At 37.4% G+C, this 26,556-nt stretch overlaps 3 protein-coding genes across 4 annotated transcripts in view; 2 read left to right on the plus strand and 1 right to left on the minus strand.

The window, feature by feature from the left end:
- Positions 1-2,116: 2,116 nt before the first annotated feature.
- LOC134743944 (lipase 1-like) lies at positions 2,117-3,945 on the plus strand. Its single transcript, XM_063677575.1, has 5 exons — positions 2,117-2,266; positions 2,702-2,925; positions 3,003-3,405; positions 3,639-3,791; positions 3,823-3,945. Exons 1-5 carry the CDS (start codon positions 2,117-2,119, stop codon positions 3,943-3,945), a joined length of 1,053 nt encoding a protein of 350 aa, XP_063533645.1.
- Positions 3,946-4,290: 345 nt separating this feature from the next.
- On the plus strand, positions 4,291-4,694 carry LOC134743945 (lipase 1-like). The gene has a single exon (XM_063677576.1). It carries the CDS (start codon positions 4,311-4,313, stop codon positions 4,692-4,694), a length of 384 nt encoding a protein of 127 aa, XP_063533646.1. The 5' UTR covers positions 4,291-4,310.
- A 10,261-nt stretch (positions 4,695-14,955) lies between these two features.
- The window catches only part of LOC134744105 (guanine nucleotide-binding protein subunit gamma-e), a 44,564-nt gene continuing 32,963 nt past the window's right edge, over positions 14,956-26,556 (minus strand). For both annotated transcript variants that reach the window (XM_063677799.1, XM_063677798.1), the window contains exon 4: positions 14,956-17,660. In XM_063677799.1, coding sequence (XP_063533869.1) covers positions 17,555-17,660 — 106 coding nt within the window. In that variant the 3' untranslated portion in view covers positions 14,956-17,554. The remainder of the gene's footprint in view (positions 17,661-26,556) is intronic.

A 26,556-nucleotide genomic window follows, 5' to 3' on the forward strand; every position in this document is an offset into this window, starting at 1 on the left:
AGAGAACCAAATGATAATGTAGAATGTATATGTTATCAGAGATTATTAAAATAATCGAATTTAAACTGTTGTGAGACATACTAACATTACACATGAAACATGTCGCGCGAGTGACTGAAACAAGTGAGTCTAAACCGTAAAATGATTTAATTATTAAAATAAGTTCTCAGCTTGATTATACATTATTCTCGTGGCATTAAAGTACAATATGAACAGACCTCGGCGGACTTTCTCTGATCAGATCGGGGAAATCCTGAAGAAAGGCCAGGACAAGAGCACACTAAACCGGCGAGCGTGTATGAGGAAGGTTATGAAAGTGAAGGAAGCGAAAGAGGTATGATAGGATCGTAGCAAGTGAAATATCCGTGGTCTCTGCCTTCCTCCGGAAAATAGGCGTGATTATATGTATGTATGTATGAACAATAGTCTTACAATTTTAGAGTTTCGTTCAAAGGTTGATTTAAGACTAACCTAGGCCGCTAGTGGAACTTTTAACTTATTCCAGATCGTTTGCATTATAAGCGAAATTATTCCCATTCCACGCCTGCAAACACTAAGTTTCAATAATATTGTAATTTAGCTACAATCTGGCTCAAAACTTCAAGGCTACCCCTTCATTAATACCATTTTAATTGTTTTAAGGGTCGCTTGGCCCTTCACTATCTTATGATACACTTATATTAACTTCACAATGTATTTTAATAGGAGATATTACTGCAATGTTTTGCCACCAGAGTGCAGGACTAGCCTTTTTAGTAAACCATAGAGTAACTTATACATACTGTACCTATATCAGGTTTTTGACAAGTTTTCAGAGAAAATAAAATATGACATTGATGCATCAAGGCGGTTTGCTTACAGAGGTTTGCGGGAAACGCGAATGCGAAAATTCGCTATCTAAATAAATTTTCTTGTTTCACGATAGACCCTCAGATTGTGATAGTGCGGTATGGCGCCCTGGCGCCCCTACGCAAAGTTTCGCGTAATATTAATATCTGCTCGCCGAATTGATGACTGTATGAAATGACGTTCTCCTATTCTCCTACTAAAGGCTCCTATAAACAATAAAATTATAGACATATTAATAGTATGACTATGGCGTTTGTTGCATCTGTTTCAGTTACAACTGAACAAAAAACGACAACACAATGCAACCCGATAAGTTATTAGTACGAAAATATAAAGAAATGTGGTGCTGAATATAAGCAATAGGAGTATTAAGGCTGATCATGCAATTTTAAAGTATGTTTCCTGTAACAGGAGCAATAAATTAAACTGGAGGCTGTACGCCTCAAACTGACCAACATTTGTTCAGCAACTATTTAAAATTATGAAATTTATAGATTATATCTTTTTCATACTAATTAAATATTATTTTCAATGTACGCTGCCATCTGTGTGTTTGACGTTGCTTGTCACCGTTTAAACATAACAAATTTTGCAATACATTGTGTCGTAGAATAAACTTTAAAGTGTAATGAAAATCAAAACACAATTTATTTTTAAAAGTTGCTGATCAAAATGTTGGCCAGTTTGAGGAGTACAGCCTTCAGTTTAATTTAATGCTCCTGTTACAGAAAACACCCAGCTCGCTCTTTTTATACATCAAAAACAGGTACATAATTTTTGCACTGTCCCAGCGTAGATTAGCGATTATGATTATAACTAAATCTGCCCTGCTGAAAAACATCGTTTAAATAAAGAACTTATTCAAAGAGAACAAGATAAGCATTTCCATGACATCTAGTGCGATTACTGCATATGTTTTTATCACGGCAGAAATAAGGAAAGTACCTAAATAAGACAAATCAACTATTATCAATTTTATCACAGATTAATATAACAGCACGTGGTCGAAATTCTGTCATAATCAAAGGTAGGTATGTATATATTATTAATTGCCAACCATCAATTAATCAAAGATAGCGTATCAAAATTTTACTTCTAGTACCTATCTATTTTAATCTTTAAATAATAACCTTAATGATTGAAAATAAAGTACATTTTCCAATTTTCGTCTCAACAAGACTTATTCAAATCATGGAAGATTGTCTTTAGCTCCATGATTATACGAAGTGATTTGGTTCATTTGGTGATAACACCGCAGTTGATAATAATGTATCATAGCTTGCTGGTCTTCTCTGTTTTTCTAGCGGTGGTGACAGCAGGGCGCTCGCCACATGCTGATTTGGTGGACAAACTTGAAAGAAGCCCGGAAGGCGGTAGATATTCGTCCAATGTTTTTGAAGACGGCAGGCTTGATCTGGTAAGTGTTGATTGTCATTTAAGTACTTAAATAAAAATAGGCTAAAGATTAAAATTGAAAATATTTAGATCACTACGGTTACACTCACTAGTATTTTAGTCACTATTGGCGACATGTTTCGGACCCGTTGGGAGTCTTTCCTCAGGCTCGAGTGCCCGCGTTTCACTTTCGTTGGGGTAAGTTAAGGGTATGGTTTCCGAATTGATTTGTAAAAATAATTCTATCAAATACTTACCCTATTCAATACCCCTTTTTTAGTAACCGCTGGATTCGTGAGCCAATGCTAACGTAGTTTGTGCACTAGTGTAATAGTAGGTAGTAATAGTATGTAATCTTTTTCCACTATGTTGAAACTGTATATGTTTCTGCCATAAAGCTTCGAGATTAACCTACTCATTATCAATCCGGTGCTCCAAGTATTATTAATAACTATACATTTACTTCTTACTGCAGGAAAGTGTAATAAGAAAATATCAGTACCCCTACGAATCCCACCATGTAGTGACGGAGGATGGATATGTCCTGGGAGCCGTCCGTATCCCGCATGGGAGGGATCAGAATAACCAGCCAGGGTCCAAGCCAGTGGTCCTGATATTCCACGGTCTCCTCTCTTCTTGTGCTGACTTCGTCATGTTGGGACCAGGCCATGCTTTATGTACGTAATATTTTAGCTTAAATATAATTATCATAATCATAATAATAATAAACGATTGTGATTATCTATTACTTGGATCAGATATGTGATATCTCTTCCAGCTTACATGCTCGCCGAAGAAGGATACGACGTGTGGCTTCTAAACGCCCGTGGCAATTTCCACTCCAGGAATCACACAACTTTGGACCCTAACAGGCGAGGGGACCCCTCCTTCTGGGCGTTCAGTTGGGATGAAATCGGCCGATTAGACCTTCCAGCATACATCGATTATATCTTAGAGGTCACGGGACAAGAGAAGGTCCACTTAATTGGTCATTCCCAAGGATCGACTGCATTCTTAGTCTGCATGTCGATGAGACCTGAATATAATGAGAAGATCATCTCTTTCCAAGGTTTTGCTCCGGCAGCTTTCTTTTACAATAATAGGAATCCCGTCTATCTAAATATTGCTCCGTATGAAAGGGTTATAGAAGTAAGTGGAAGGGTTTTAGTAGTAATATCTGAAACAAACTTGAATAAAACTTTGAAATACTTATATAAATTTCACCGAGTTGTAGTGACACAGGTATTTGAACAAAATAGTAAAATTTTGTAGAATTAAATTTACTTGCAAAGTTTTACCTATAACATTTCAGGTTTTCAAAAGTGGTAAATATATAATTCAATGAATTGTTAAGCTAATCGTTGACCAATAAACCTAAAATTTATGGTTTTTAGTCACTCGCTGGTCAGCTAGGCATCTACGAAATCTTGGGCAGGAACGACTTGGTCACGCGATTGCTCATGCAAGTGTGCCGTGACGGACTCTTCACACAAGCAATCTGCAGGCTGCTCATCCAATACGACCGGAATGATGGTATTTTTAACACGGTGAGTAAAAATATGGTATAATCATTCACAGTCATACGTAAAAACGAAGCAAAGCAGTTACGAGTATAAAGAAGAGAAGAAGAAGAAAAGGAAGGAAGGGGAGAAGAGATACAAGAAGTTATTCTCGAACCCGTGCACCCGGGTATGTTCATGAATTTTTACGGAAGATTTACGGAAGGATTGATGGTAAAGTCAACGTCAAATATGTTTACCTACACTTTTGCACCTTACTCCTTTATAATAAGGCGAAAAATGTAAACATATCTTTGACGTCGACTTTACACCTGAAAAGAGTAAGGGAGACCGAGGTGTGATAGAGGAGAGTTGTGACATCGTCGATTTTTTGGAATCTATTACCTAATAACGAGCTCGCAATAGCGTGCGTTTGTTAATACCCTGGTTACAGTTAAGAGAGGTTCCAAAAAATCGACTATCTCACAATAACTCTCCCCTGTCACAACACCTCGGTCTCCTACCTATGAACTTGTAAACTAAACTATTTTAATTAAATTTCAGACGATGTTCCCAGCATTCCTCGGCCACCACATGTCTGGTGCATCACTGCGTCAAGTCACACATTACGGCCAAAGCATCAGATTCGGTACCTTCAGCCGTTTCCACTACGGTCATATCCAGAACCTGTACACCTACGGCAGAGTGGATCCTCCCCCCTACAATTTGAATCTAGTGACCGCTAGATCCTACTTGCACTATGGACTCGGTGATTTGGAGACTGACTATAGGGACATTCTGCTGCTAGAAGAGCTGCTGCCGAATGCAAGGGCCATTCAAGTGCCGAGGCCTGGTTTCCATCATATAGACTTTATTTGGAGTATGGATGCTAGGGAGCAAGTGTATGAGACGGCTCTTCAAATGATGAGGGAGGCTGAGAGATTACAATAAACCTAGTTCTAGTTTTTATTTGTGTTTTTTGCTAAGATACGAGTATAATAGAAATCAAAAAAATATTTTATGTAACACATATTCCTACATAGGTATATTTTAAAAACATTTATTGGGAACATTTAATTCCTGTAACGTCCCACTGTCACCGTGAGGGCTTGTTCAGTAAAACACGAGGTTTAGTTCCGTCCACGTGCGATACCTCCAGCGTCTGTCCGATCTACCCGCAGTATGATCATGACAGCCGGCGGCTCGCCGTAGTCGCCGTGCACATTTATTTATGTATACATTACAATTCCGACGTTCTATTCGAATTGTTGAACTAGTTAACAGGTTATGACAAAGGCGTATGATTACTTTTATTAGAAAAATAAATAAAAAAAACCTAATCAGTATTCCACGACTTAACTTACAATTTCGTTGCATTTCTAAGGTTTACAGCGACCATATTTATCTGAATTGTAGAGTTTAGGATACAGGGTAACAAACGCAGAAAGCCCCCAAATGCCTTTATTTCCTTGGAAGGATGTTCCGAAACTTCCGAATAATAAACGAGTGCCGCTAAGTTACAATCTCCGATTTATATCAGAAGCCAGGGAGTAGGGAAAAAGGGGAGAATACCTTAAGCCTTAAAAGGGAATATATTGTAAAGTAAAGAAAATTAAGTGAGGCGAGATCAGGGTCAGAGTAAAACTTACTGAATTTTGGGTTAAATAATTGCACAATCCCATTAACCCGGGGTTAACCGGTTAAACGGTAAACCCAGTGTCAAATTGTACTGGTAACCACGGTAACTCCAGGTTTAACCGGTTAACCCCGGGATAGTGGAATAGTGCAAGTGGCCCTTAGGCCATATCAAGGTAAAAAGATGTGTATTCGGACTTATTGGACACGGTGTATATTTCTTACAACTTAGTTTATTTACGTGAGGCATCAAACAATTCTCCAGCGGCATTACTTACCATCAATAATACTTGCATATATGTACTATATTTTTAAATGTGATGCTTAAAATCTTTTAAACATCACATATTAAGTACTCTAAAACACCCTTACCATGAGCCCGATTCAGATCTGTACGGATTAGATGTGGATGAATTGATTCTAGACTTCAGGATGTTAGGGCTTTAATAGTGGATTATGGACACATTTTACACCCTAAATAGTAATAGGTGTAAGAGGAAGCATGAACTAATAGCGTCTGTACAAACTAAATGTTCGATTTCAAAATTACGCTTTCGATTCTTTCCAGCAGGCCTAGCACAGGAGTGGCGCGACAGTATCTCGCCCGCGAGAATGGCTACCCCTTGAACTAATACAGTGAGAAAAAGACAGATTTGTGATCCACGTCGGTGGCAAACAAGCATACGGCCCGCCAGGTGGTAAGCAGTCACCATAGCCTATGGACGCCTGCAACACCAGAGATATTACATGCCCGTTGCCGACCCTTTAAAAACCTGTACACTCCTTTTTTGAAGAACCCCATCCCCATACTGTAGCCCCTCGAGAAAACCTCGGCAGGGAGCTCATTCCACAGCCGAAGCGTCCGCGGGAGGAAATTCCTCTTAAAGCGCACAGTACGCGACCATTTTGGTTCTAGGGTGTGAGGATGAACACCCTGACGACTTTTTTTTTGCCGCACACGGAGTTAAAAATATTCATTTATATGTTGTGATTCTTAATTTTTTTTTAAAACAGAGCGCACTAAGCTAAATTATGATAATGCAAACTTATGCAACTATGACCAAAAGCATTATCTCCATCACAAAAACTTTCGCCATCCGTTTAAAGGTTAACCAACGAAAAGTTAAAACGGCCGCCATTATTTAAGCAACAAAAACTGCTCAGTTGGGGGCGTTTCTCAAACTCCGTGCAAATAAAACAAATAACTAGGTTTATGATTAAACAAAGTAGAACAAAACTGGGTGGAATATTTAGTCGGCAGTTTTGTTTGTTGGCGAGCACCAAACCGTGATGAGTGGCGGAAGAAAGGGGAGGCCTTTGCATATATAAGTTACTCTATGGCCTTTGCCCAGCAGTGGGACACAAGATAGGCTATTAAAAAAAGTTTTGTTTATTAAGCTCAGCGTTTGCTCCTAAGCTCGCCGCTGAGGCTATACAGCTATACGGCAGTATACGGCTGCCTTTCCACTGTGACGGAGATGAGAGGAGACGCGCGGGAAATCAATCAAAAGCATTGGTTGTCTACTTCGCTTGGCTGAATTGATTCCCGCACGTTTCCTCAGTGGAGGCAGCCTTAAATTCATACACCAGTACTTAATTCAGTAACTTACGTCAGGGACGCAACGCAAATGTATACGTTAGACACGATAGAGATATTAATAGAAATTCTACGTTTTGCTGTGTGTGTATGGGGTCTCTATTGTTTCCCATATAGTTTTAAGTCATAATGTATTGTTTGTCCACATTTTCATTAGTCATAATTTGGTTTTGCTCAGAAACGCGTAACTTTTCAGGATTGCCATAAAACAAACTAACCTTACCTAACCTATCTATAGGATAACCCGAGGAAAATCCTGAAAAGTTAACGGTTTCAGAATTATGACTAATGATAATATGACAATCGTTACATTATGGCTTTCAATAATTATGTCAAACAAAGGGACCCCGTGTGTATGTGTTGAAAGTAAGGTACGTAAAGCGCTTGGAAGGTGGTTTTCTCTGAATGTACGGTTGTGAAGATATTTTATTATTATTTATGTACACATATTACACACAAATAAAACAATATACACAAATAAAACAATTAATACAACAAAATGTGCTTGCACTTCTTATCCAAATCAACTCCTTGCACATCACACAAAATAAAAAATAATAGCATACGGGCAGGACACATCTATATTGATATTTATTCAATATACTAAGTATAATAAAATGTAAAAAATCACATAGCTGTCATCTCAGAAATGAAAGCTGTAACATTATCAATGCTATTTCAGAAATATAACATAAACCACCCTCAATATCGATGACTCATATTCAAGTATTACTTGAAGATACCGCGAGGGGCTCTCTTGTTATTTATATCAATTTTATTTGATCTTGTGTCGAGCTTGCCAATATAATAGTTGAGCGAATCGCTTGATAAAGTCAAGATAAAGCATTCGCTGCTGTCACCATTTTCGTACCTTTTATTACGGCGGTAAATATTTTGCTTAGGTACTTATTTTTTTGAAGTTAGACTTTACCTCATGTTTACATAACATACCTTCACTACACTATCCACTGTAATTATGCTGGCTATTTTTCTTGTCCTCTTAAGGGGCCCACTGATTATCAGTCCGCCGGACGATATCAGCCTGCCAATTAGAACAAACAATTGACAGTTCCGAACAACTGACAGGCCGATATCGTCTGGCGGACTGGTAATCAGTGGGCCACTTTAAGGTGACGTTCGGATTCAGACTGCACCAGCATTACTGCTGCAGTATTGCAGCGTGACATTACTGCCGTCTACATTGCTGAGGCTAATGTCAGAATCGATGTTGCTGCCCGGAATTTCGACATTTGCGACAGCAGTGCAGTCGCCAATAATGTCGCGCTGCAATAATGCAGCAGTAATGCTGGTGCAGTCTGAATCCGAATGTTACCTTTACCCCATCTAACCTTAATGAAAACTAAACACCTTTGCACCAGTTTCCCCACTTCATTACGCAGCGTAATACGAATCAATCCTTTGATACCTATAGAAGTGACGTGGGCGATTTCATTGCGAACGCGAACGCCTTGGGCCCGCCGCGCCGCGCCGCTTCGCTTCGCGTTCGCGAGTTGTTCGCTTACGTAAGACGCAGCCGCAGCGTTACTTATCCCCAAAGCCACTCATATCCGCCTACGAGCGGCGTTAACCGGTTGTAGCCGCATTTAACCGAATTTACGATGCCCTGGATCGTCGTTGTTGTTTTGAATAGCTTATTGAGCACTAACTAGTCAAGAGTGCCTAAGAGAACCAGCATAGTGCGCTTTTACCCCCTTATCCACCTTTACAAGGTTTTATCCCTTTCTTACAAATACATTAGGCTAAAGACAGATAATGAATAACAATTAATAACTAATTGAGGCTTGCAGCTCGTCTATCTAACGTCATTAGACCGAAGATGGTTGATATATAAAAAAAAGTTTGTGATATAAGAAGCACCTGCGTAAAAAAGAGCTTTTGAAATAACTTCGCTATTTTTTATTCTCAGGCACTACACTTATTTTTATCCTTCAATTTAGCGTGATCGTGTTAGAAAATTGCATTGCCATGGCACATTACTTCAAAAAACTGTTCTCGCCCTCTTGCGACTGTCTTGAAGCACTAAAGCAGTCAAATTTAGATTGATACAGTATTGTTTTTTTTTTAATCAAAGAGAAGTTCTGATAAAATCGACCTGTCTTAGCTGTAATTTTAGTTTAGTTTACGTATCTGCCGCATGGCGCTAGCTATAATGTACGGCCAAGCTGAGTTCGGCCGGATATAACAGCTGTACGTGGTGATAGCGTTTATTGTAATATGTATTTTTAACTTATCTCTGTCTCTGTCTTTTGTATGTTATATTATATATTAATTTTGTTGTTTTTCTTGTTACCTGTCGTGATTGTTTCACCGGATGGTCTCACCGGAAGATCAGCGCTGGAAGTCGCCAGCAACATGCTGAGGTGAGACCATTTCGTGGCACTTTTTCTTTTTATTTATGTTTCTCTGTTTTGTATAATTTTCTATTTGTGTGTGCTAACGAATAAATTATTTCTATTTCTATTTCTATTTCTATAAAATATTCCACCAAAAACATTTCATGTAAAGTGTTGCCAAGACTAGGTGCATAAAGCTATTACACTAAAGGTACCAAGACTATTACTCTGTAAGTCCTAACTTTATAAGCTCTAACTGTATTAAGCCGGCGGACTTTCTCTGATCAGATCGCGGAAATCCTGAAGGAAGGCCAGGTCAAGAGCACCCTAAACCGGCGAGCGTGTATGAGGAATGTTATGAAAGTGAAGGAAGCGAAAGAGGTATGTCAGGATCGTAGCAAGTGGAAATCCGTGGTCTCTGCCTACCCCTCCGGGAAATAGGCGTGATTATATGTATGTATGTATAAAGCTAACATCTTGGTCAAACGGTACGACTTGGCTGTGCCGAGAAAAGATAGGCACTGCCTTTTACCCTTTGTCTCGTCTTGGCGGGGGCACGGCCGTACCCCAAGATCTATCACTATTGGTACGTCAGGATCTCGAAGTCTACATTGTAAGAAGTTTGTTATAATGTAATAAATAAAAAGTTTAATAGGTAAACAGCAAAATCAAGATCATAATCATGACTAAATACAGATCAAATTCATAATCTACTATTACAATTAGAATAATTACGCTTCCCAGTCTACATTTTGCACGTCGGTCGTTACTGATTCATTCACGTCCCTCACAAGAAATCCTAATTCGGCCGTTGAGTCTGATTGTTGTTTATTTTTATGACGCCATAAGGAAAATGGCGGAATATCTATTGAATTTCATAGATTCGTAAAAGAAGGTACGAAAATTCTAAAGGATTCTTCGTAGGTGTAATGGGCCATGCTTTTGTAGGGTAAGGTACGAGTATGTTGAACAATTTTTCCACGAGTTGATTTTAAGCCCTCGGGATGTTTATGCTTCTGTTGTCGTTGCTTACAATGTTAATGTTTGTTATTTTTAAAACACTGCTTTTACCTATTTTATTTTATAAGTGCCCAAAATTAGACAATCTTTTTAGTAGATATTTTCGTCAATTTCCGTGGAGTATAAACGGTCTATGTTTACTCTGATATACCTGCAGAATTGACAAACTGTAACAACTTGCATTCAAGGAACGTCCCATTTATTAGTAATTAAGTATTTACGGAGTAAAAACGTTATAATATCTATTAAACAAGAAGCAACTCATACTTTGGCAACAGTAACGTTTATCAAGCAAAGATGCTTACAATAGGTTCCTACTCGTAGATACTATAGATAGCTTACGGTTGCAACGGTAGAATATAGTGCACTATTTAGAAGTTTAGTAGATATTAGCGATTTTCATAATTGTGGGATAATTATCTCACTTCCGAAGTCACCCCAAAGCACCTTACCATACTAAACTTCGAACTCATTCGATTTTACTCCATCATAAGTAGGTACTTTACTAAACTTCTACACTAATTTGAATATCTTGTGTTTAGACAGCTTGTTGGTGAACAAGTATCAAAATATTGTTTGATAGCGCCATACTTGACTAAACATAGTATCTAAAAACGAAATGTTCACTAATAGGGTATCTTTAAGTGTTTATACGTACTCGTAAAACACGAAACTTTTTGTTGTAAGACATTCAAAATAAATCACACATTAAAAAATTACTTTGATACTATAATATACTAGCTTTTGCCCGCGACTTCGTCTGAGTGGACTTAGTAACAGCAGCTAAAGTAAGTTTAGCGCCTGGAAAAATTCTCATAGCAATTCAATTTGAGCATATTATGCACACAAATTAGCAGGCACTTTATTAATTATCTCAATTCCACCCCGCTTTTTACTTCCTTAAGGGATGATTTTCGGCATAAAAACTATCCTATGTCCTTCTCAGGGACTCAACCTATCTCTATGCCAAATTTCATCTAAATCGATTCAGCGGTTTAAGCGTGAAGAGGGAACACACAGACAGACAGATAGACAGACTTTCGCATTTATAATATTAGTATGGATTATTACTTAGTTGACCAAAAAAAACATGTAGGGGTCCTGGGGTGGGTAACTTTGATAGCGGGGTAATTTTGAATACAGCTTATCGAAACTGAACTAGAAGCAAAGTGAAATAGATGTCATATACTATAGAAAAAGTGACGAAGTCCACCGGTGGCCGAGGCGGGAATCGAACCCGCGTCTTCAGCTTACGCGGCTAACGTCCTGACCACTAGACTAGACTACCCAAATTAATTTTATATTTAGCAGAAACGTCTGCGAACTATGCTATTAAGCTTAGAAATAAATTAAAAGTGGAAAAATTCACTGTCTTGGGTGAGACTTGAACCTACGACCACTGGATACCCGGCCACGGCAGTACTCGTCCCCCGTCCCAAGTTCTCTGTATGGTGTATGCTATCTTTGAAAGGTTAGGCGCCTTTGACTAACTCTAAGGGCGAGCAGTACGTGCTTGCACTGCTTGCACCTCCTATACGAATCCTTTACTGGATAGTGCTGCCATCTATCAAACTTCAATTTCAATACTTTATTGATAAAATAAAAAAATTACATATCAGGTTAGGTACAATGCTTAATGCTAAGGCTTATAATATTAATATTAGATTAACATAATTAAACAGACAATGCTGAGCCAGCGAACCAGTTGTTTATTTTTGTTTGAAGAATAAATAATGTATATAAAGTTTTATATCTACTTGGTACAGGTACAGGTTTCGAGAATTTTCTCTGACCTTGAATAACTTCCGATCCATACACATAATTTTCTGTGACATTTGAGAAAACTTTGAGGACGCCATAATAAAGGGTGTACCTATAAGTACAAGTTTCGAGTTTATTGTTTCTCATTCCGTATTTGACCCCTTTGTCAACCGTGGTCAACCTACATAACTATAAAACATACGGGTAATTTACCCAAAGCCTTTTTTTTAAATATATTAGTGTCATTACGATCGTGAAAAATACATTTTTTGTTTGTAAATCACAACAAGTGTTATAATATTGCCTGCCTGCCACGAAAACCAGCGAATGTGTCAGTATAACCGGACATAATTAATATTATTATAAATAATTATTAGTAAGCGGTTTATCACTATAATCGAAGTCATCTCATCCGACTTTGACACAAAGAATTTTATATGAAAACGAAACTTGACACAGAAATTACGTCATAGTAAGCGGTTGGTCAGTATAAGCGGAGTCATAATAAACGGATTCCACTGTATTGATAAAAGTTCACTTCTGTGTTAGGTATCTAAGGAAAAACACTTTTAGATTTTTAATTACGCTGCTACTGCAATGCTTACCATCCATCCATCCATCCATCCATCAATCCATCCATCAGCCATCTTTAGTTCTGTTGATACAGTAGAAAGTGCTTTTAGATTAGTAGATATTTGCCATTCTCAAAAACCAGGTTACTTCGAAACCAGGGTAAGGTTTCGAAGTAACCTAATGCTCCTCAACCCTTTTCCAGGCTAAGGGATATTATATTTCCCACATACGGCACTTCGAACATGTGTCCTATTTTCGATGAGTAAGACTGACATTCGATTGTCATTTTTGAAATGTCAGCCTGGTAAAGGGTTAATACTCGTACATGCATGAACCTAGTTAGCCACGTGTATGACGTGTGTGTATGTGTGTGTGTATGTGATGTCACGATTCTCAGTATTGAGGGACCGACTGAAGAAGAGAAGCCACGTGTAAGTGTAACTTTGTGTTGGTTTTGTTAATCAGTCTTATGGTGTTAGAGTTAGACCAAGAAAAGTCTGCAAGGATTTTGATAGCAAACGCAGTGCAAGTGTTATTTTCTTGATCTAACTCTATATAGATTTATTTGCTTGTTACAGTACTTACCACTTACCCTTATTTGATTGATTCACCGGATGGTCTCATCGGAAGATCAGCGCTGGAAGTCGCCAGCAACATGCTGAGGTGAGACCATTTCGTGGCACTTTTTCTTTTTTATGTTTCTCTGTTTTGTATAATTTTCTATTTGTGTGTGCTAACGAATAAATTATTTCTATTCTATTCTATTCTATTCTATTATTAAAAAACCGAAGCTTTGCATTGCACTCACAGTTAATTTCATCAAAATTTTCTTCACATAGTCAGGATTTATCAATTTTGGGTATGTCGTTCTAGGTTATAGAAAATATTTAGTAAGATTCTAAATTGTCTCATGAATAAATTTATCCACTTTAACGTTTGTGGATTAATAGATATAGGTACGGTCGTAGGTAGATCCCATAATAAGATCTTATTAGCCCATTAAAATACACAATGCCTAATTATATACAGTTACATACACTGCTTTATCTACATCAATATCATAAGCTTCAACAAAACAAAGTAATTTTATACTTACAAACTAAATAAAAACGTCAAATGGTGATATGCAAACTTTTTCGCGCATCTCACGCATCTGTTGTTGCATGGAGACTATATAAAGGAGCCAAATCTCTATGTATGAAAAGTGTCCATCAAAAAACAGTAATTAGGCGGCGCCACCATACACCGAAATACTACCAAAAACAACCTACGTAATTTGGTCGGGTTATTTGTTGGTTCATGTTATACTCATGTCCCAGAGCCTAACTAGCGCCACCGGAGGGATTAGGAACTATTATTTAAAGCTGAAAGCGGTCACTTTTGCAACAATTCTGCCATAAGAGATTGGCATCCTTTCTATACCATCCATACTAGAGTCGGGGGCCGACTGCCATATCGTTCGACAACAAGTAACATGCGAAATTTGACAAATTTTTTTGCAACTGACACTTCATTTCGAATAAAACGTCATCTCGACTGATATAAAGCGAGGTTTAGACTAGCAAGAACTTGCATGCAATTTTCATTACATTGCGGTATCTGATAAACATTTTGAATGCAGTTTACCTTAGTAGTCAGCAATGTAACGTAAATTGCATGCAAGTTCTTGCTAGCCTAAACCTCGCTTTATATCAGAGTTTAGACTAGCAAGAACTTGCATGCAATTTTCATTACATTGCGGTATCTGATAAACATTTTGAACGCAGTTTACCTTAGTAGTCAGCAATGTAACGTAAATTGCATGCAAGTTCTTGCTAGCCTAAACCTCGCTTTATATCAGAGTTTAGACTAGCAAGAACTTGCATGCAATTTTCAATACATTGCGGTATCTGATAAACATTTTGAACGCAGTTTACCTTAGTAGTCAGCAATGTAACGTAAATTGCATGCAAGTTCTTGCTAGTCTAAACCTCGCTTTAGAATAGAGGCCAAATCAATTTTTTTTATTTCTCAAAGATGTTCTAAATTTGAATGTAATGAATCGGTTATCGATAACGTAAAGTTAAAATTTCGATGCACCCACAGATAGAGGTTTGTTAATAGGCCTTTAGCTTATCGTTTCTGAATAGATTATAAGGAGGTTATGATATTGATGTAGATAAATATACCTATTTACGATCTTGACTGTAGGTACTATGTTCTTCCATTACTTATGACTGTATGACTGACGCCGGCTTGTCAGCTTTTAAGGAAAATAATCAAACAAGAGAAGTACAGATTTTCATTTATTTCAGTGATTACTGTTTACATATTAATAATAACATACGATACCTTAAACCTATTGATTCTAAAAAAATCATTTCCAATATCACCTTATCTAGTTATTAAATTTTGGATTGATCCATTAAAAATTACTGTTTAAGTTTATTCTTAGCTTAAAAAATGTGACATTGACGATGCAATGACGTCCAAATGACATCCGATGACGTTATCAAAATGTCATTGTATCTTCATAATCACAAAACTCATTGAATCACACAAGGAAATCTTTGGTTTCACAAAACTTAGAATAAAATCAATAAATTAAAACAAACGATAACAACTTAGCGGAATATCGATATTTCGAGAATAGCTCCCATTTTACACAAATAATACAATAATTAGAAACTTTGCCATGGAAAGGTAATCCCAAGTTCTTAATTTTAACTATGTAATTTTTATATAGACGATTACACTTCATTTTATTTAATTATGTCTAAGGTTAATTTTCTGAATTGCATTTTTAGTATAATTAGATTAACAAACAACTCTCTTGTTTCTTATTTAAACCTAGGTCTACTAATTACTTACTAAGCCTAAGTTAAGACTATCGTAGCTAAGAGAGAACTAAGTGATGAGACAGAAGGAGAACAGAAGGGAGATGTGGCTAAGAACGAGTTAGCGTACGTATGAGAAATTGACTTAGGTTACAATTTGGTGGTGCATTATCTATTCCTGATATTCGTTGCTTCTACTTAGCACAGTCTTAAAAAGATCATACATTTTTGTGTGCACATTTTTTCTAATAACGTCAGAGATGACGAGAAACGAGAAACCAGTTAAGTTGTTATTGATTTCGTTAAGTTGATCTACGGGTTTCAATTCTAGCTGCGTTCATCCGTCTCACACGCAAAAACACTGATCTTCTTAAAGAGTTTTAGAAGCCCTAAGACATGAATCGTGAGCATGAATATTATTGTCGGTGTTAGCATTTTCTTCGTATAAAAAATTCATTGACTGACTGATAGATGAGTGAAGCATCTAAACAAACTGGAATTACTCACAGCCAGAATGATTTCTCGTAATTCATTTCTAGATATGGTAAAGGGGTAAGAGATTTTAAAATTTATAGAGACTTTTTAGTGTAAGGTTAGATTTTTATTTTTATACTAAATTATCTACAGTGCATAAGTTTTTAAACTTTTCTATTTTAATCAAAGTAGGATTTAGTTAATCCTTTTAAATGGATTAGATTAGTGCTACTTACGTCGAGGACTCTGAGACGGTTCCTCCACTAACACTTTAAATAAATCCAGAGATCTTCTTAAAGCATTAGCTTTAAAAACATTTCAGGGTCTTCATCCGAGAAATCTTAAGAGATAATTTAGAAGAAGTTTATTTGGAAACTACGATAGTTTGCATTGAATGAATTAACTTTCAACGACTTAGGTAGATTATTTTCAATTTAATTTTGAATTATGCTATTCTAATCAAATGCTAAGTTAAAATTGTAGACAAACCTAATGAATGGAACGAAACAGTAAATTTGTGGAATATAAGAGCGGTAAATGAAGAGGGGGTAAGCCTAATAATATTGTATATGGTATTGAAAGTAGAATAGAAGATAGATCGCTAAGTTTAGATAATGGCACTGCAGAATGTACCCGTGTTCATAAAAAAGTATCCTAATTCAGCTTAACAATACTTCGGTTTCGAACAAGATTATGTTGTTTTTATTCATCAAAGTTACCTTACATTTAGTTTTTTTTTCACTAGTCTATATTTAAACACGATCTCATCATCTACACACCTTTTATTGCCAATTTTAACCATAACATTCCTAACGTGTGATGCGCTAACATTTCTTAAGTTGTGACATGCGATGCCCTATAGATTTATTATTATATAGTATATATTTTTAAATGCGAAAATTCATGAGCTCAGAGAATTATCACATTTAAATGTCGTTTTATGCTATGTTTCGATGACAAAGTTTCGACGATCCGTTAAAAGTTGACATAAACACGTGAAGTTTAGAATCCACAGCAATTCCATACAAATTAATGGAAGAGGAAGTTGCTTTGTTTTTGCATGGAACCGCTTGGGTTCTGACATTAAAGTGTAGGTAACTGATTCAACTCAAATATCCATCGAAGCTATTCCCGATACCTTAGATTAAAATAAATTCTCAAATCTTAATATACGAAAACAGAACACCACGGCTGTAACACATTTAATTTTTGTTTATATTCTCATTACATTTTAACTTTCATTTATTAACCACCCCGTTAGCTCTACCGATTGATCCGACCAAACATTCTATTACTAGAAATACAAAATTTAACGTATTTACAACCATTTTAAATTTAAACGAAACTTTCATAAGTACCTCCTTCGCAGTCAAAATGTACACTCTTCTGAACAGACTAGAAATGGTGAAACAAAATTACAAACGAAATCGAATGCATCAAAAGGCTTTGGCTCGATGGTCCTTCGTGACTGTCATCCAAAACCTTGATTATCTTGAGCAACTCCCTTGTGATATTATACTTCTCATCCTTTAAGTGATTGTATATTTTAGAATCTGGTGATATTTTAGTTCCTATTTATGATTACATGATGACACACTTGCCTTTTTCGGCCCAAGGGTTGTTTTTCTTGTCGGGCGCGTGTATGAGGGGGTCGTTTTTCTCATTTTCCTCTACGTATTCCCTCATTCTGTAACAAAGAATAAACATTAATTAAGCAAGAATAATATATGGTGATTCCGTAGAACATTACTCGTAATACTCGTATTAAAACAAGATGGATGTTTGTTCACAGTTGGAAGTTGAACAGCAGTTAGACAAAATGGTAAAACCCTATTTGCACAATGTCAAAGATTATTAAAGTCTGATTACCTAATTATGCTCCTTAATTTCAAATAAAACCTTTAAAAAGTTACATACTGCACTAAAGTCACAATGGAATTTGGCATTTGAACTTTCCTCGCTTTATACGAAGTTAGTATGAATGAAATCAATTATATCGAAAGTTTAATTAAATTAGTAGGTGCGCTTCATCAAAAGTCCTCTTAGACCCAAAGAAAACAGCCTTTTCACTAGTTGAGAGTTGAGAGTCGCGGCGTTCCAATTAATCTCGTTCTTTCCAGGTATAATTTTAATCTGTTACCGGTTGAATAGAATGGAGTTTAATAAGAAATTGGCTTTGTTATTCTTGCAGAAAGATTCAGAATATAATAACCCTGTCATAATACCGTTAATTTAAAAATAAATAGGTTTGTTATCTAAGTATGTTTAAAAGTATAGGTATATTCCTAATACTAAGTAGAATGATATCTAGATATGACAAGAAGTCAAATAAACGTCGGGTGAGAATACGTTTGTGGCATACGCCACGTACATTGGTTTGCAGGAGAGCGAAAAGAAGGAAAAAAAAATATTTTACGAAAAGTTTTATATTTAGGAAATATTGAACTTATTTATCATTTAGGCACATATGTTTACTATTTATTGTACCATACAAATATTTTGAATATAGCGGTAATCAAAAAATAAAAGCATTTTTATTATTGCCCTAATTATCCGGTTTGACCACAAAGTTTTGGATATGTCACAATTTGTGTGATAATTTTCTGTTAACATAGTGTAATTATCCTATACTAAAATGAGGATATAGCACGTTTTTGAAAAATCCTATTTTTTTAAATTATAGTACATTTTTTTGTTATTTTAGACATCATTAAAAAACCATTTTGCTCAAAAATGGATATGGGTAAAACGTATTATCTTGTGCTAGGGTCAGAATTTATTCAAGGTCAAGTCTCAAAAATCGGTTTTTCGCATATATCAAGGTTTCTACTTATATTTAGGTATTATCTAGGTAAACATTGTTGAGCATAAACTTTGCGACAAGTTGTGTTCCAAAACGTTTTTTCATATTCGGAACAGATGAAAAAATGCGCAGAGAACGCGCAGAAGTCTATAATTTGATCATGAAATGAAACAAGAAACAACTGCGGTGTTGTGCGGTGCGGCAACAAGAAATAACAATTCAAAACGAAAGAAGTTTCTAAACACCTTTCGAGGCAATTATAACCTCTAGTGGCATACTACAAAAAATATTGGTAGTCAAATTTGAATAAATAGTACCTATTAGAAAATAAAATTGAAATTGTTTCAAAATCGAATGAAAGAAAACAAAAGCAACTGTGCCATTTAATAAATAGTAATGATTTAAATTTCATTGGAGGTAATTTGTACTGGTATTAAGACTGTGGGACGCTAGAGGATAAATCCGCACAAGTAAATGGAAAATAAAGAGGCTGTTTACTCTCAAAATATCCGCCAGTTTATACCAAAAGTTGGACTGTTATCGTAAATTACGTCTACGTATGACTTCCATTTTAAACTTTACCATTCTTTGGAGGCTGAACGGAGCTGTTTTTGGATAACTGCGAGATTAAAATAGTTTTATGCGTCATAATATCGATTTTACGGTTTTAGTTAAATGTTTGAAGAATAGTTAATTTTATGAATAATAATGTTCTTTTTGTTTTTGAAGCGTTATTTCCATGCACTTGCATAACTTTATTGCAAACAATAGTTATTCGTTTTAGAAAGGGGGCAAAGTTGTTGTTTAACCTCTCGTGTTAATATAGATTGAAAGACCCGTCTTGACATTGTATACGGATCCGCAAGCCGCTCCGGTTTGCGAGTGGGACATCGCTATACGTGCATAGCGTTGTCTCGCTCACTCATCGGGGTAACCGCGTAAAGTGCTTCGCGCTTTTATGAGTCGATTATTCTCGAACGATCGTAAATTTATTTTTGATGTAAACATTAATAAATGTTGAGTGTCTAGTTACCTACTGATGTTCAATGTATGTAGAACTAAATGAAATCCGATTGAAGCCTACACGAATAAAGTATATTTGAACTTTGAACTTTGAATTGTCAGGTACCTAGGTAATCACATTTTAAGTTTTGTCCCTATTTACCCCGTTTGACGGTATGGGTTTCTGAATTCGAATTTTCTTGATTGCTTAAACCGATGACAAGTGTAAAGAAGGGCAGCAAAGCTCGTAAATTGTCGAACAAATCTACATTAAATTCGAGATAATGTTTAGCAAAGAGTATGATCTTTTGTTTGTGTGTAAAAGATGGGGTGATACTTCGAGCGATGTTAGATGAGCGATAGAAAACATAAACAGACAATCAGTTGCAATCAAGAGCAGTGGACTGTGGAGTTCTAATCAGTGTAGAAAAATAACTGAACTTAATATTTTACTAGGCCCGGCTTCACACGGGTAAACTTGAACAAATTATACACTTAAACCTTCCTACAAGAATCACTCTATTGATAGGTAAAAACCGCATGAAAATCCGTTCAGTAGTTTTTGAGTTTATCGCGAACATACAGTTAGACAGACAGACAGACGCGGCGGGGGACTTTGTTTTATAAGATGTATAGATTACTAATAAATATCCAGTATCTTTTTCCCCTTACTGCAACAGGATAAATCGATCTCAGTTTTTACTTTATTCGTACTCAAAAGAACCCTACATTTATTTAAATTAAGTAACTTAAAATAAACAAAATCGGCGCTTCGAAAAATATTTGATGTCTGAGACATCGGCCAATGGATCTACCAACTTTAGCTAAAGAAGCTAAAACGATTGTATAGAACTTTGCTCATATATCCTTGGTACTTCATTGGTGAATCTTCACCTGGGTCATTTTTTAAATCTTTTTTTTCTGGTGGGGGGGGGGGTCAGTTATCGCTGCAGCTGATTGTAATCACAGAATAAATAATAGTACTAGGTACTATTCATTCTACCAAAACGCGTCTACTACGACGGATATGACCGCTAGGTGGCGCAAGCGCGAGCAGGCGTCCGTTCCGTAGCGATGCGGTGCGCGGCAACTATTATGGCTAGACACCAAAATTGGTGTGGGCCATATGTACTTGTACAACCAATAACATTCTTCTTCTTCTTCTTTTCTAGGGGCTATGTAAGGCTCCAGAGCCTATGTATCACTGCGACCATCTCTGATCTATTGTGATCGCCACCTACTACAACTCTCGATCCAAACCTGCAACTTCAAACAGCTGCAGGATCTTTTTGGTTTCGAGAGACTTTAACTCCTCCGGGCGCAATATATGTCCACCCAGGATCAAGTCACGAGTGCGCATTAGGCAGGGGCACTCTGTGAGGATGTGTAGGGGCGTCTCCTCTGCCTCCATACAGAGTCTGCACCGCCCCATGTCACGTTTCCCCATAGTGTGCATGTGCTTATTTAGGCCGCAGTGCCCGGTAAGCACCCTGACCAAGTTGCGCAGTTGGTTCCTAGGCAGCGCCAAGGCGCTCGAAGACGCCTTTTTGCTGAAGGCCTTGATAAGCGCTTTGGAATGGTTCAACCCTGGTTTCTCCCTCCAGAGTTGAATGGTTTTGTATTGACAGTAGGTCTTTAGGGTGAGCCGCGTTAGGCTTCTGGGAATCCCACAAAACGGCTCAGGACTGTAGTTCTTCCCCTTAGCCCCTGCTCGCGCGAGTTCGTCGGCCTTTTCGTTTCCAACGATACCCGCATGCCCCGGGACCCAACGTAGAACAACCTTGTTCCTGGCTCCAAGGTTGTTCAATAATTGCCTGCAGTTCTCAACCAGCCTCGATGTGGTGACATCAGAGGTTAGGGCTAAGAGTGCCGCCTGGCTATCCGAATGGATATAGATAGTATGGTTGCCGTAGTTGCTTTGCAGATTCATTGACGCACATTCAATAATGGCGTATACCTCTGCCTGGAATATAGAGCAAAAACGCCCTAGGTTTAAGCTGATGCTTTTCCTGGGCGCTTCACCATATACTCCGCAGCCTACTTCAGATCCGGATTTGGAGCCATCAGTGTACCACCTCAGGCTTCCTTCTTTCCACTTAATTTGACTGTTTGACCAGTCCTCCCTTTTGGGGAGTTCCACTGAGTAGAGTTTGAGTGGACAAAATTTGGGTGCCATAGTGTCGGACGGCATCCCAAGAACAGGAATATCGTACACTGATTCCCTAAACAGTCTCAGAGTTTGCGATAACCAATTACCTCTCCTCGCGCCCGCTATTCTAAGCATACTAGATCTCGCCTCCAATTCCAGATGCAGGTGAAGGGGCGGTAGATTTAGTATGGCCTCTAGGGCTGCCGTCGGGGAGGATGACATGGCTCCAGTGACGATGACACAGGCAGTTCTTTGCAGGCTGCCAAGCCTCGTCACTGTTGCCTTCTGCGTCGTTTTCCTGTACCATGCTACGGAGGCGTAAGACACTATCGGCCTCACTATAGCCGTGTACAGCCACAAGGCAATCTTGGGTTTTAGACCCCATCGGTTGCCTGCTAAACGACAGCATATTGCCAAGGCTGATCTAGCCTTTTGTATAGTTCCGTCCACATGCTTGTTCCAGGTCAGTTTCTGGTCCAGTGTTACCCCCAGATATTTGACCTCTGTTGAGAACGGAATAGTTTTACCATTCATGACAAGCGGCTTAAGTTTGTCTAGTTTCCGCTTGTTCGTGAATGGAACTATAATTGTCTTGTCCGCATTGATAGACAATTCATTATCTCTGCACCATGTATTCATGGTGTTGAGAGCCCTCTGCATAAGGTCTGATAAAGTACTTTGACAGTTGCCCCTCACCGTCACAAAAAGGTCATCTGCGTACCCCTGAGTGTCGATTCGGAGCTCCGCCATCTTATGCAGAAGTCCATCCACCGCGAGAGTCCAGAGCAAGGGAGATAGTACACCCCCCTGCGGGCAGCCTCTCACAGTGGCCACTTCCAGTGTAGTGTTAACCAATAACATAGGCACGGCCAGGTTTTTCCGCCACAACACAGACCGCGCCCTCTCACCGATTCCCCAGGTTTTGATAAATTATTCAACAAGGGATTGGATCCCGAAACACCTTTCCCTAACAATAATACAATGGGATACCGCCCGAAATTATTTTTGACACAGGTAATTTATTGTTTCTGTTACCACACTGGGCAGTGTGTGATGTTCGGCCACAGATCTAAAGTCCGACCCAGCTAACCCTGCATGGCATTGGAATGACAAAGTTTGGAAATGTGATCATTACTGTCAAATTCGATGAAAATATGACTTTAATGACATTCCCTCACGTAAAGAATTAAGATGTTGAAGTGCAAAAGGGAAGCCAACAAGTATAAGTTCAAAAGAGACAAGCGAAAAATAACAAACGACACCACTTTTGACATTCGAAATGGCACTTTTTGATCGTTGACAAGCAATCTTGTACCGTAAACTGGGGTTACTTTAAATTGCGGGGAAACATTGATCAACAAATTTTGAGAAATAGGGAGCTGAGTTTTAAATGCAAGCTTAAAAAATTTATGGTGTGGTTGTGGCAACCTTAACATATAAATACATGATGAAAGCGAGAACCAATGCCTTTTAGTTTAAAAATAACCCCAGTTTACCGCAAATTTTAGATCTGTGGTTACCACACATTGGCAGTGCGTGATGTTTAGCAATCCCGCCATTTTGTGAGTTGCCAAATTTAAATTCAATTTCATGGGTACGGAAACACCCAAATTGAAATAGAAAAAAGGTTTTTGGGAAAAAGTTAGGCTATGATTACCTACCTAGGTACTATTACTATATTAAACGGCCTTCTAGCCTAGTCGGTAGTCACCCTACCTACGAATCAGAGGTCCCGGGTTCGAATCCTGGTAAGGGCATTTATTTGTGTGTTTATCACTGATATTGGGGTGAATCAACTTTAAGAACACTGATTTCGTGTTTTAGACTCCCTAGCAAAAGAAAAATCGATTTTTCTAAAACCAGGTTGATTTTTTTCCTTATTTGCTTACACGGGCATTATTAGATACATAAGTATTTAATTAAAATATTAACAACTTGAATAGAGACAAAAATACAAAAATGGTGTGTCCCTGATTTTTGTATGGGAGAAAACTTTTTTCTGCTGCGTTACCGTACAAAATGTAACTTTTATCTGATCAAGTTATTAATTTTAATGTGCTAAATTAATACTTATATATCTAATAATCCCCGTGTAAACAAAAAAGTAAAAAAATCAACATGGTAGTAAATGGTTAACTGAATAGTTACAAAGATATATCTACTTCTTAAGATAGAGAAAAAAATGTTACATAAGATAAATAAAGAAGTAAGTAGTCTTATAAGTAATTACCAAAATATGCTTGCTTGATGTTTTCGTATAATGACTATTTTAAAGAGTGAGCCAAGAGACAACAATGACAACCAGGTGCACAAAAAAGTTAAATGAAAAAAAAAAACTTTATTGCAACTTTAAATTATTACTTAACATTGGTTCATTCATTTCATTTCATTATTTATTTACATTACGTAAAAAGAGTTATCAAAGATTTTCATTTCATTTTCAATTATCAGTTTTCCCGTAAGCCGTATTTTTAATTTAGCCACAAAACGAATTATTCCGAAATCCGCTTAAAATAAGAGCTACTTTATCTTGAAAAAAATATATTAATCCTAATATCCGTTCGGAAAATGATTAATATCGTACTGAACCGCTATCTAACTTCGGAGGCGTTTTCTAATTTTGAAATATTATATTGATTTGATATGCGTCCGGCTTAATGAATCAGTGCAAGAGAGACGCAATGAGGTTTAGTAAGCCGGTCCTTAAAAAGAGGCTAAAAACATACCTTTTAGAAAATTGAGCATTGGGAAAATTTATTTACTTATTAGGTATTTGTGCATGTTAGTTTTTATGTTATATATGTAAGGATTACTGTTTAAGCTGCTAATTGTTTTGTTCAGGTGCATGATTCCATTTTGTTATTGAGCGTTTCAATCGCCAACAAACTGGTTACAGTTTGGCGATGCATAAATTTTGTTTGTAAGCATGTACCCTTTGTGTAAAAAAAAAAAATATGTATCGTATTTAAGTTTTCTGAATGCGCCACGAGGATGAGCTAATATCGAATTTTCGTTAAAAGAGGGAAAAGTGAAGTTTGGGCATTTGGGTGACCGCAATTCTGATGACTAAGATTGATGTCATTTAGCTGATTATTACGTTAGTCCAATAGAAAAAATTGACGGTGACGATGATTTTTTTTAAGAGCTGCCGAATTAGTTTGTGAGCGCTTGGGCACCACGGTCTCAGAGTTTCGACTGCAAATGCCGCAAATATATGCCTATATCTATACTATATGCGGCATTTTGCTGCCTCAGCCCGCTTTCAATGATGTTGAACCTAGGTGGGACGGTGCCAGTGTCAACACACGTTGCGTCCCAAATAAGGGGCCGTCCCACACTCCAGGGTATTGTGGGTCACCGTCGGATAGCTTACACATAATCTAATCTAAGCTTGAGCTCGTATACAATACTAAAGCGTGCTAATTACATCACTACTACTAATTACTATGTAGTTCAATTAGGAGGATAATTCATAAACGTTACTCCTTAACGAGCCTCGAACACGCAATATGCCGAACCGATGTTGCTTAGGGTGGTTCAAAAAACCTTTTTTAGGGTTCCGTACCCAAAGGGTAAAAACGGGACCCTATTACTAAGACTCCGCTGTCCGTCTGTCCGTCTGTCTGTCTGTCACCAGGCTGTATCTCATCGACCGTGATAGTTAGACAGTTGAAATTTTCACAGATGATGTATTTCTGTTGCCGGAACACTCGGTGCGCGAGTCCGACTCGCACTTGGCCGGTTTTTCTAATTTTCCGACTCGGCACCCACCTTATTTTGTTACGCTTATTATGCTGATAATATACTTACAGCAAGTTTTGTAACTTTATCTCAACTACAAAGGGGTGCTCAACCACTGAATTTTTTTTGTTCTATGAAACCCAAAAAAAAGTATTATTTTTTTTGATTTTTATTTAAGTATCTGTTTTCACACTATTTGAACATGTTATTTATAGTTTTGAAGTAGAAAAATATTTATATTTCTATATTTTACAAGTTTTCAAGTTAGATTTAATTTGAATTTCACCTAAAAAAAACCGGCCAAGTGCGAGTCGGACTCGCCTACCGAGGGTTCCGTACTTCTTAGTATTTGTTGTTATAGCGGCAACAGAAGTACATCATCTGTGAAAATTTCAACTGTCTAGCTATCACGGTTCATGAGATACAGCCTGGTGACAGACAGACGGACAGACAGACAGAGGAGTCTTAGTCTTAGTAATAGGGTCCCTTTTTTAGGTTACCGGTTAAAGAACTGTTCTATTGAGCTACTGATTTATGCCAAATTCGTTCGCCTTCGGTTTTAGTGGGACGAAATTAACCGTTTCAATTGAAAATATCGAAGCGAGATAGAACGAGTTAGTATTGCTATCTCTTTCAAGTATGACGAGTTTAACCGAGAGTAACCGTTATTATATCTTTCCCTGCGAACCATACATTTCCGTTTCCGCTTCTTACCGCTTAGGAGAGAGAACGTAATTTTTTAGTTCGCGTTACATCAATTAACCGATTTTTTAATGAACGAAATAAGATAACTGTTTTGGAACAGTTAATATCGTTCCAAAACCGTTATACGGCTCGGAACCGGTAAAGCCGGCGTCTTTTCGATGGATATTACAAAAATAAACGATT

This window comes from Cydia strobilella, chromosome 9 (genome assembly GCF_947568885.1).
Source record: "Cydia strobilella chromosome 9, ilCydStro3.1, whole genome shotgun sequence".
Classification (NCBI taxonomy): Eukaryota; Metazoa; Arthropoda; class Insecta; order Lepidoptera; family Tortricidae; genus Cydia; species Cydia strobilella.